Raw genomic sequence first — 11,141 nt, 5'->3', positions numbered from 1 at the left:
TTTTTTTTTTTTTTTGCATGGTAGACTTTTGATGACAGCTTCTATTTCCTTAGGGGATATAGGACTATTTAATTGGTTTACCTGGTCTTGATTCAGCTTTGGCATGTAGAATCGGTCAAGAAAATTGTCCATTTCATTTAGATTTTCAAATTTTGTGGCATATAGACTTTGGAAGTAAGACCTAATTATTGTTTGGATTTCTTTAGTGTCTGTGGTTTTGTCCCCCTTTTCGTTTCTGATTTTGTTGATTTGGATAATTTCTCTCTGCCTTTTAGTTAGTTTGGCTAAGGGTTTGTCTATCTTGTTGATTTTCTCAAAGAACCAGCTCTTGGTTTCATTGATTCTTTGAATTGTTTCATTTGTTTCTAATTTATTGATTTCAGCCCTGAGTTTGATTATTTCCAGCTGTCTACTCCTCTTTGGTGTGTCTGCTTCTTTTTTTTCTAGGGCTTTTAAGTGAGCCATTAAGTTGCTTGCATGAGATGTTTCAAATTTCTTCTTGAAGGCACTTAGTGCTATGAACTTTCCTCTTAGCACTGCTTTCATTGTGTCCCATAAGTTTGGGTATGTTGTGCCTTCATTTTCATTGAATTCTAGGAACACTTTAATTTCTTTCTTTATTTCTTCTCTTACCCAGCTGTCATTTAGTAGCAAATTGTTCAGTTTCCATGTGTGTGTAGGCCATTTGCTATTTTTTTCATTGAGGTCCAGCTTTAGTCCATGGTGATCGTATAGGATACAAGGGATTATTTCAATCTTCTTGTATCTGTTGAGTCTTGCTTTGTGACCAACTATATGGTCTATTTTGGAGAAGGTTCCATGAGGTGCTGAGAAGAAGGTAAATTCTTTTGTGTTTGAGTGAAATGTTCTGTAGATGTCCGTGAGGTCCATTTGATTCATGACCTCTGTCAGAGTTATTGTTTCTTTGTTTAATTTCTGTTTTGTTGACCAGTCCTTTGTTGAGAATGGGGTGTTGAAGTCTCCCACTATTAATGTGTGTGGGTCTATGTGTGGTTTAAGTTTTATTAAAGTTTCTTTTACAAATGTGGGTGCCCTTGAATTTGGGGCATAGATTTTCAGGATTGTGATATCTTCCCCGTGGATTTTTCCCTTGATGAGTTTCAAGTGTCCCTCTCTATCTTTTTTGATTAATTTTGGTTGAAAATCTATTTTATTAGATATTAGAGTGGCTACTCCTGCTTGCTTCTTGGGTCCATTTGCTTGGAAAACCGTCTTCCAGCCCTTTACTCTCAGGTAATGTCTATCTTTGTGATTTAGGTATGTTTCTTGTATGAAACAGATTATTGGGTCTTGTTTACGTATCCATTCTGTTAGTCTGTGTCTTTTTATTGGAGAATTGAGTCCATTGATGTTGAGGGAGATTAATGACCAGTGGCTGTTAGATTCTTTGATATTGATGTTGGCTATGGTAGTGTGTTTGTGTGCTTGGCTACTTTCTGTTTTGCTGTAGTGAGGTTATTTATTTCCTGTGTTTTCTTGAAAGTAGTTAATTTTCTTGGGTTGTATTTTTCCTTCTAGTATCTTCTGTAATGATGGATTTGTGTGTAGGTATTGTTGAATTTTGTTTTTGTCATTGAATATCTTGTTTTCTCCGTCTATGAGGACTGAGAGTTTTGCTGGGTACAGTAGCCTAGGCTGACATCTGTGTTCTCTTAGGGTCTTCATGATATCCGTCCAGGCTCTTCTGGCTTTCATAGTTTCTGTTGAGAAGTCAGGTGTGATTCTGATGGGTTTGCCATTATATGTTACTTGGCCTTTTTCCCTTGCAGCTTTTAGTATTTTTTCATTGTTCTGTATACTTATTGTTTTGATTATTATGTGACGGGAGGATTTTCTTTTCTGGTCTAATTTATTAGGTGTTCTGTAGGCCTCTTGTATTATAGGCTTCCCCTTTAAGTTGGGGAAATTTTCTTCAATGATTTTGTTGAAAATATTTTCTGGGCCTTGGAGGAGGGAATCTTCTTTTTCCTCTATTCCTATTATTCTTAGGTTTTGTCTTTTTATGTTGTCTTGGATTTCTTGGATGGTTTGTATCAGGAATTTTTTAGATTTATTATTTTCTTTGATGGATATATCGATTTCTTCCATTGTATCTTCCACACCTGAGATTCTTTCTTCCATCTCTGGTAGTCTGTTGGTTATGCTTACCTCTGAAGTTCCTGTTTTCTTTCCTAGGTTCTCCTTCTCCATGATTTCTTCCATTTGTGTTTTCTTTAATCTTTCCAATTCTATCTTCAGATCAAGACCGTTTTGTTGATTTCCTTCACCTGTCTGACTGTATTTTCCTGTTTTTCCTTCAATTCCTCAGCTGTTTGTTTGAAAATTCCTCTGTTTCTTTTATTTCTTTCAGTGATTTAATCATTTCCTCTCTGAACGCCACAAACTGTTTGGCTGTATCTTCCTGTATTTCTTTACGGATGACCATAATCTGTCTTCCCCTAATTCTTTACGCATTTTATTTGCTTCCTCCATTAACTTTTTCATAAGCATAGATGTAAGGTCATCTTTTTGAATTTCACTCATGTCCAAGGCTACTTGCCCCTGGATAACTGGGTTCTGGGGATGCCATATTGCTTTGCCTTTTGTTGGTTGTGCTTTTTCACTGGCCTCTACCCATCTCTCTGTCTCAGGTGTTGTCTGTTAATTTCTGGTGCCTGCTGGGTCCTGGGGTGGGGAGAATCCACTTGGGGTTCTGAAGTTCTCCTCTGCTTTTTGGGTATGATCAACTGAATGGTGGTGCTTCTCAGGAATTGTCACAGTTCACTTCAGGTGTATGGACCTGTGTGGTAACTGTGGTGTTCAGGAAGGCTCTCCTCTCATCAGGCGAGGTCCTGGTGGTGGCTGTCCTGCTGATGGGTTTCTTGCTCTGAATTTAGTGAGCAACAGCTGTGGCTCTTAAGGTGTAATTGCTGGGTGCAGCCCTCTTGAAGAACCAGGGATTCCCAGTTTTGTCAGTTTAGCTAGGGATAACTGGTTGATCCTTGGCGCAGTATCTGAGGGCTGCTGTAATGGCTCTCTGGCTTTTGTAGGTCTGAGGATGCAGCTGTGTGCCCCAGTGCTCTGTCGGTACTCAATAATGGTGGATGAGCACAGCGCTCATGCCTGCAGTAGAAGGCTAGAGCCTAGAGTCTGCGTGAATCCAGAAAGTCTTTTAGAGCTGGATGTCCTGAGCATTGGACCTGATGATCCTCCCGCTGTGGGGTTTCTTCCTGACAGGGACACCCAGTCTTTGCTTTGGGGACAGCCATTCTGTCTGTGATGGCGACTAGAACCCGCAGGCACAGACTTACGTGGCTCTGCCTTTCTGCCTTTTTGGTGATTGGGTGCCTGGGCATCTGCCGAAACTGGGTAATTTTTCCTGAGACCTTTTCAGGGTGGTGGTATCGGCTGAGTGCTCTGAGATCAGACCAGCCGTTCCCCTCCCTGTGGGTTTGCACCTGACAGAGAAACTCAGCCTCTCGTGCCCTGGGGCCCACAGTTCTTTCTGGGGCGGTGAGTCAGGCGCGCAGGCAGGATTCTGTGCAGGCGCCTGGGTCCCCGGCTCTGGCTCTGGGCGCCCGCGGAACCCCGAGTCTTTTCCAGGGAATGTCTGGGTGACCTAAGGTCAGTCCCAATCGTTTCCTGCACCGTGGGGTTATCTCTCGACTGGAAATCTCAGTCTCTGATGTTGTGGTGCCACAGTTCAGTCTGGGACAGTGACCAGAGCACGCTGGCGTGTGGCTCTGGGCTGGCGACCAGGCGCCTGGTGGAACCCGGATCTCTTCTCCAGTTTAGCTGGGTGAGTTAAAGCTGATTGAATCCCCCACCATGGGGTATCCTCTCACCTGGGAAACACAATCACTTGTGTTTTAGGGCCTCGAGTTCTGACTGCTGGTCACTGTGCCAATTCTGCTGTCCTGCTGGTCAGAACGAGAGTTGTCCCGGCGCCGCCATCTTGCCGAATCCCCGAGTTTTATTTCTATAGTAGTGGGTTAAATAATAACCCCTGAATTAACAACCTTATGAATCAACATTAAATATTAATAATAATAATCATAATTATTACAACATAGGTACAGAGGAAGGAAGGGTGAGAAGCTCTTCCTAGAAACGAGCCTTTAGTCACTCTCTCAGCAGACTCCTGATATGCTTTGGAAGACCCGAGATTTTACCACCCCCTTTCTGTAGAAAACACCTTTTGTGGTACTTTAGTCTCCCTCCTCCTCCCAAAGACCTTGCTCACTGCAGTCTGGCTGCCATGTCCCCGAGTCCTGCTGTGGTGCGACCCTCGTGCCCGGCGGGCTGTAATAGCTGTGAGAACTTGTATCTGATGTGCAAGCAGAACCTTGGCTTTGCCTGTGTGGAAGGACACATGCATTGTTCTGTGCTGTGGATGGTGTCTGAGCTGGCGCGGTCACCAGGCAGCTGGCTGGGGTCTTTTTGCTCAGGCAAGAACATCCTCTTCAGGTCCCCGTTTCTGTTAGCCCCCTTTGCTGTTTGTTGGGGGGTTAGCAGCTGCAGCAGCGGTAGTACCCTCTGCAGCTACAGCTCTTGCCCGGCCTCTGATTGCTGGACACTTAGCTCAAGCATTAGTGCTGGGTATGCCAAGGACCTTAGAGTTTCTCACCTGATGTCAGCCGGTGTTAAGCTCCTGACCCTTAGAGGCTCCGTAGCTTCTGGAGCTCTCCAGAGCCCCTGCGGTTTGTCTTCTCTGGCTCTTCACAGCTGTCCTCAGCCTAGATCTCATCCCTCACTCTACACCCACCATTCCTGTCCTCCTTCCCCCTGCTGTGACCACTCCAAACTGCTCAGCTGCCCCTTGTTGCTGTGGCTACTCTTACAGCTGTCACTGCTCAGGTTACAGCTCTTGCTGCTCCTCACTCTGCCGCTGGGGTGGGCTGCCTGTCCCAGGGCTGTTTTCTCTTGTGGCTCTCAAGGCAGCCGGTTGCTCTGCACTTCTGCAGCTTGGCCTGCCATATACTAGTCTCTTCCTCTTCAGCTGCAAGCAGCTGCCTGGTCTGCTGCCTCGGCAGCTCGAGAGCTGTTGCTGCTCTGCTAGGGTGTCTTGGGCTCTTCCCGCCCTGCTGGACATAGGCTAGAGAAGCCCTTCATTTGTCCTTTTGGCCTTGTGTTGCAGTTCCAGGGAAGACAGGATGGGTGCCTCCAGCCAGCTTTCGGTTAGCTTTTAAATTGCAGAACATTTACAGGAATCCAGACTTAAGCTAAAATAAAGAATATTTTCAGAAAGATCTCTCTTCCCCTCCCTTCCCCATGTGTGTCTCTGTGTACATTCGTACTGTGTGTATCTGTAATGACAGAAGTTCCCGGTCATTTTGCCACCTGTGCATTAGTTCTTCTGGACAGGTGGGTGTCTTTGTAACCACTTCAACATTTCTAGCCCCCTTTGGCTTAGGTATTGCCCTCTTTCCCCTGGGGATCAAGGGCCCATGCTCAGTGCTCTGTCCCTATACACAGCGCCTGTTGCCACCGTGAAACCTGGAGAGGTTAAGGGTGAGACTCCCACAGTGCTCCCGCACTCACAACCCAGCCTGTGGAAGTGGAACCGAAACTGGAATAGTTCTGGGTGGCTGGTCCACAGTGCTTGAGGAGTGCGCCTGCGTAAGCTTGGGGACTCGGGGAGTGCTCCCCGGCCCAGGGGGCCGTCCTTCGTCCAGCTGATGGATCTCCTCACCTGCGCATGCACAGAGGCATTTCTCACAGTGTCTGTCTGTTTCGTCTCATTTTTCGGGATAGCAGTGAGATCCTTGTGCTGTCCATGGGGTTCACAAAGCCATCATATGCCATCTCTGCAGGTCCTTTTCCGGGCGGAGAGTGGCCGGCTCATCGCCGTGCTCTGCCTGACCGTGGAGCCCCAGCCCCACGTGGTGGACCAGGTGTTCCGCTTCTACCACCCAGAGCTCACCTTCCTGAAGAAGGCTATCCGCCTGCCTCCCTGGCACACACTTCCAGGCAGGTGCCATGCCTTGCCGTGGCTGCCACGGTGCAGGTTCAGCTAACGGGAAGAGGTATCCCTCCATGGTGCAGGTGGCACCTTGAAAGTTCTGACCCGCCCTTATAGTTGGAAATAGAGGCGTCATTGGGCAGAGTGCAGGGAGTCATATGGAAGAAGGGGAGTGGGGATAGAAGGGCACAGAGGGGACAGGAGCTCCACAAGGAGACCAACAAGGTTAAAAAATCTGAGCCCAGGGGTCCTGCAGAGACTGATGAATCCACCAAGGACCATGCATGGAGAGGACCTAGACCCCCTACTCAGATGTTGCCCATAGGCAGCTCAGTCTCCATGTGGGTCCCTCAGTGAGGGGAGCAGGGGCTGTGTCTGACATGAACTCAGTTGCCTCTTCTTTGATCACTTACTCTTGGTGATGCAGCCTTACCAGGCTAAAGAGGAAGAGGATCCAGGCAGTCCTGATGAGACTTGATAAGCTATGGGCAGATGGCAGAGGAAGAGAGCTTCCCCCTTTCAGTGGACTAGAGGAAGGGGATACTGGGAAAGAGGGAGGGAGGAGTTGAGGGAGGTGGCTTCAATGGGGATATATAATGAATAAATTGTAAAAATATTTTAAAAAAGAAATAGAAGCATTCAGCTTTCTCTGGGGCAATAAGGTGTATCTTTAGTGGCTAATTCCACAAAAGGTTCGTGGCTCTGTGACCTAGATCTATCTCCATGAAGCTTGAGGGTGTGTGGGGGATGGCGTCCTCATGATGGCTTGGTGTGGACTCTGCTTGTGCTTGGCCGTTTCCTACAAGAGGCTGAGGAATGTGCTGGGTCATGTTGGCAGCCTCTGCACCCCGCCATGCATGGAGGGTGCACTCTGGGGCAGGTGGCAGAGCTGGCCCTTTCTCCGCTTCCAGGTGCTCCCGTGGGGATGCCCGGTGAGGAGCCCCCCGTCCACGTGCGATGCAGTGACCCCAATGTCATCTGTGAGGCCCAGAGCGTGGTAGGCCAGCCCCACCTTGAGCAGACCCTTCAGGGGACGCCTTCCCATGTCCACTGTTCCCTACAGCCTCCCATTGGTTTCAGGCTGAGGGTTCCTGATGCAGGGCGGAGGGCTGGCCTCACCTTCCGAGAAGGGCTTCCTAGGGAGCTTGCAGGGTTTCTGCTGGCATATCCATTCTTTGAGTATCCGAGCTTCAATTTTAAGAAAAGGCATGAGGCAAAATGAACTAAGCATGGTAATTGAGGCGCTTACTAATTGCCATTGTGTGGAGGGCAGGGGCACTGATTGTATTATGACTACTTAGGAAGCTAGAGAGAGTCTGTGGAATTTAATTATTGAAATCAATATAAGATCAAGAAGCTGTGATTTTCTCATTCGGTGAGCAAAACAGTGAGTCCTGACTAGTAGAGAAAATGAAGTCACTGGGTGGGGGAGGGGCTGGGCACACCTGCCTTGCCTCCCCCAGCTGCAAGAGCCTGGCTGAGTGCGGCAGAGCAGAGGACATGGGTGGCTGGCTGGGAATGATGTGCCCCTTGCTGTGTTTGGCAGGGCCCCGGTGAGCCTCGGGATGTGTTTCTCAAGGTGGCCAGTGGTCCAAGCCCGGAGAGCAAAGACTTCTTTGTCATCATTTATGCGTAAGCGCAAACACTGGGACTGGGCGGGAAGGCAGGCAGTCTGGGCTGCTGTCGAGGGACCTGACTGTGCCTGTGTCCTGTGTGGGGAGTGGGGAGTGAGGCTGGGCTCCGAGACTGGTAGGCTTCCTGATAGCGTGCTCCATCCTGGAAACGTACAGTAGTCTAGGAGATGGACGTGCTGAACGTCCTTCAAGCTTTCTGGCCTGCAGCTAGCCCAACACGACTCTCCGCACCTATTCCTCAGTGGATATGCACTGAATTCCAGGAGCAAGTGGAGTCTATCTCCACCCTCAGTGGCCTGAAGTCTGGTCAAGCCACGCCTTGACTGTTCACGAAGCTGAACAGTTCCCGTGGGAGTCCGTTGGGAGCGCATTCAAACTGCGGCAGCCCACGCTGCATCCTGTAGGGCTTCCGGCGGTGGGGACTGTGAGTCAGCCATATTCAGGGGTGAGGGGCTGTGGGCCACGCACGCTGAATGAACATGCCTCAGTTGTTCCTTGTAGCAGCCCATGAACATGTCACCCTGTCCTGTTTTAGTCATGCCTCGGAATCTCAGAGTTAAGATTTGATGTCAGGCTCTGAGTGTAGGCCTGTGGCCTGCAGCCGTAGTCCCCGCTGCCCTCAGGCCTGGCTTCGGAACATGGTTTGATTCAGTTCTCCAAGTGCCTACTTGGACAGAGCTCACACTTTCATTACCTGACACTCGGACCCCAAGCACCCTCACTCTCCGCAGTGCCCTGGGTGCCAACAGACACAGCGGAGCCCCAGCTTGAGAGAGTCCAGGTTAGAGCAAGGGCGGCCAGCCGTGCCCTGGGCACAGGGTTCTCCTCCATGGCATCCCTGGGCCGCTCTGCTGTGGCCCCTTGGCGCGCAGCGCTCCTGAGGCCCTCCCGGTGAGCCTCTCCCCCAACCCCCAGTGCTGCCCTGCTAAGGCCGTGCGCGTGGCCCTGTTGTCTGCAGGGATCGCTGGCTGGCCGTGCCTGTGCAGACATGGCAGGTCTGCCTCCACTCCCTGCAGCGTGTGGACGTCTCCTGTGTCGCAGGGCAGCTCACCCGTCTGTCCCTTGTCCTACGGGGCACACAGACTGTTAGGAAAGTGAGAGCCTTCTCCTCCCACCCTCAGGAGCTGAAGGTATGTCCCTGGAGGTGGAGTTGGGGGTCTCTTGGCTGCTTTGCTGTGTGGAGGCACAGGGCTGGTGGCTGGTGGCAGCTTTCACAGCTCCTCCCTGAGCTGCCTGCTGGGTGTGGTACTGAGGATGATGGACCAGTACATACTCCAGAGGCCTTTAGGATTATGAAAAGGCGACTCTCGGGAGCTGCGTCCCCACAGGAGACCTCTCCCTTGTCCTTGAAGACAGACCCTGCAGGTGTGTTTGTGCTGCCGCCTCATGGGGTACAGGACCTGCATGTGAGCGTGAGGCCGAGGAAGGCCGGCAACCGCTTTGTCCATCTCAACCTGGTGGACATGGACTACCACCAGCTGGTGGCATCGTGGCTCGTGTGCCTCTCCTGCCGACAGCCACTCATTTCCAAGGTCTGTAAGCAATGGGACCAGGTTGGGGGCAAAGGCACCATAGGACTCTGCTGTGTCTTGTGGGTGGTAGTAATACCTGGCCCTGGGACTCAGCTACCCAGATCCAGGGCTTTGTGTGGGGCGGAGCGGGGCAAGTCCTGTCCGGGATGGCTCCAGAAGGCTGATCTGTCTCATCTTGGTGGATATTCCAGGATCTGAGGCCAGGAGGAGCAGCTGTGGGGCCAGGAGGAGCAGCTGTGCTCAGGACACACTCAGGTTGAGTCAGAGCCTCTGTGTCTCTGTTCCACTCCTCCCACAGGCCTTTGAGATCACCATGGCGGCAGGTGGAGAGAAGGGCGCCAACAAGCGGATCACCTACACCAACCCCTATCCTTCTCGGAGGACCTACCACCTGCACACTGACCGCCCCGACCTGCTGCACTTCAAGGAGGACTCCTTCCAGGTGCTGCTTCAGGGGGCTCGTGGGAGATGGTCTGCTGTTAGCTGGCAGGCTCTGGAGAGCTGGGGATGCTTTTGCCCTCTGGGGAAGGGCTTCAGGTGGCAGGTGACAACTCATGGCTCTTCTGCCCTCCGCTGGAAGACCCTGACCTCCAGGGTCACCACAGGCATGTGGATTTCCTCTGAGGAAATGTGACTCAGCTGTGAGGGGGGAAGCGTGTGATGGGAGTGTGGGGCCTGTCGAGGAGTTGTCTGCTAGTGCGTCGAGGGATCCCAAATTCCTTTGTAGAGTGGTGCCTGGGAAAGGGGCACCACCTGGCTCTTCACACAGTCCTGAGCAGCAGCAGCCTTGGGGCTGTGTGTGGCTGCCTGGTCCTCACAGCCTCCGTCCCTCCCAGATGCTGGCACTGCAGCCAGCCTGCATGTGCCGTAGTTGGAGTGTCTCACCCCCATGACCCGCTGTCACCCCTGTGACCCCTTGTAATCCCTGTGACCCACCCATCACCTCCAAGACCAGTCTGTCACCCCCGTGACCCCCATCACCCCGTGACTTGCCCGTCATCCCCGAGACACCTCTATCACCCCTGTGACCCGCCCATCACCTCCATGACCAGTCTGTCACCCCCGAGACCCACCTGTCCTGGAGGCTGTGCAGAAGTGTGGCAGCCCAGCAGATGCTGAGGTTCCTGTGCTTTTGCAGGTGGCGGGGGGAGAGACCTACACCATCGGCCTGCGGTTTGTGCCAAGTGGCAGCGCCGGGCAGGAGGAGATCCTGATCCACATCAATGACCATGAGGGCAAGAACGAGGAGACGTTCTGCGTGAAGGTCCTCTACCAGTGAGGGGACAGCTGTGTGGCCAGTGCCCCGTCCTGAAGCCCCTCCCCAGCCTTGCAGCTGATGTGACTCTGGGCCTGGCCTGTGCGGCCCATGGAGGGGAGGAGGCTGTGTTCCCGGTCAGGGCGTCATGCCTCGCTCAGCCGAGAGTAATCCTGTGCGTGAACGTGGCCTCCAGCCATGGCCCCACCCGGCCTGCGGCACACACAGGGCTGTTAAACTTTGCACCTCTCAGGCTGTCCCTGTCTAGAACAAATTGTGTTTTATAAATCATCCCCAATGATAAAATTATGGTTTTCTTACTAGATTTTGTATGAACATAATATATTTTAATTTACTATGTTTTGTACTGGAATTCTTTTGCATTTTTTTAAGTTATTGAATGAAGCACTTCACTTCTATAGAGTCTCTTCTGATGTTTTCTGGGGTTCTTTCTGCTGGGGTGTTGGAGTGGGGGCCCCTGAGGCTGGAGCTGTGGCTCTCTCTGCACGTCTTGCTGGGAGAGGAGGAAGCAGTGGGACGTGGTGAGCAGCATCTGGCCTGCTCCGCTGTCTGCCAAGGCCCGATCCCCGCTCCCTGCTCCCCACAACCCAGTGGATGCACATTTCTCCTTGGCAGGGAGGTGCGTTTTCTGGCCAGCAGGCTGCAGCGTCCCCTCAGCAGGCACTTGTAAGCCGTCTCCACCAAAGAGGCTCCCAGACGTCCAAAAAGCCGCAGGCCATTTTCCTGAAGCCCTCCAG

General features: G+C 51.3%; 1 protein-coding gene across 4 annotated transcripts in view; it reads left to right on the top strand.

Annotated features, from left to right (window-relative positions):
• The window catches only part of Nphp4 (nephrocystin 4), a 115,429-nt gene extending 104,690 nt beyond the window's left edge, over positions 1-10,739 (top strand). For 2 of the 4 annotated variants that reach the window (XM_055615152.1, XM_055615153.1), the window contains exons 24-30: positions 5,814-5,970; positions 6,874-6,959; positions 7,509-7,594; positions 8,555-8,726; positions 8,949-9,128; positions 9,427-9,570; positions 10,267-10,739. In XM_055615152.1, coding sequence (XP_055471127.1) covers positions 5,814-5,970; positions 6,874-6,959; positions 7,509-7,594; positions 8,555-8,726; positions 8,949-9,128; positions 9,427-9,570; positions 10,267-10,407 — 966 coding nt within the window. In that variant the 3' untranslated portion in view covers positions 10,408-10,739. Of the gene's footprint in view, positions 1-5,813; positions 5,971-6,873; positions 6,960-7,508; positions 7,595-8,131; positions 8,472-8,554; positions 8,727-8,948; positions 9,129-9,319; positions 9,398-9,426; positions 9,571-10,266 lie in introns of those variants that run through there. The other 2 variants (XM_055615154.1, XM_055615155.1) reach the window with 2 other exon arrangements.
• The last annotated feature ends 402 nt before the right edge of the window (positions 10,740-11,141 follow it).

Source organism: Psammomys obesus, unplaced genomic scaffold, assembly GCF_907164565.1.
Source record: "Psammomys obesus unplaced genomic scaffold, mPsaObe1.curated_primary_1811, whole genome shotgun sequence".
NCBI lineage: Eukaryota > Metazoa > Chordata > Mammalia > Rodentia > Muridae > Psammomys > Psammomys obesus.
The sequence above is the reverse complement of the archived record's forward strand: the minus strand, read 5'-3'. Positions and strand labels throughout refer to the sequence as shown.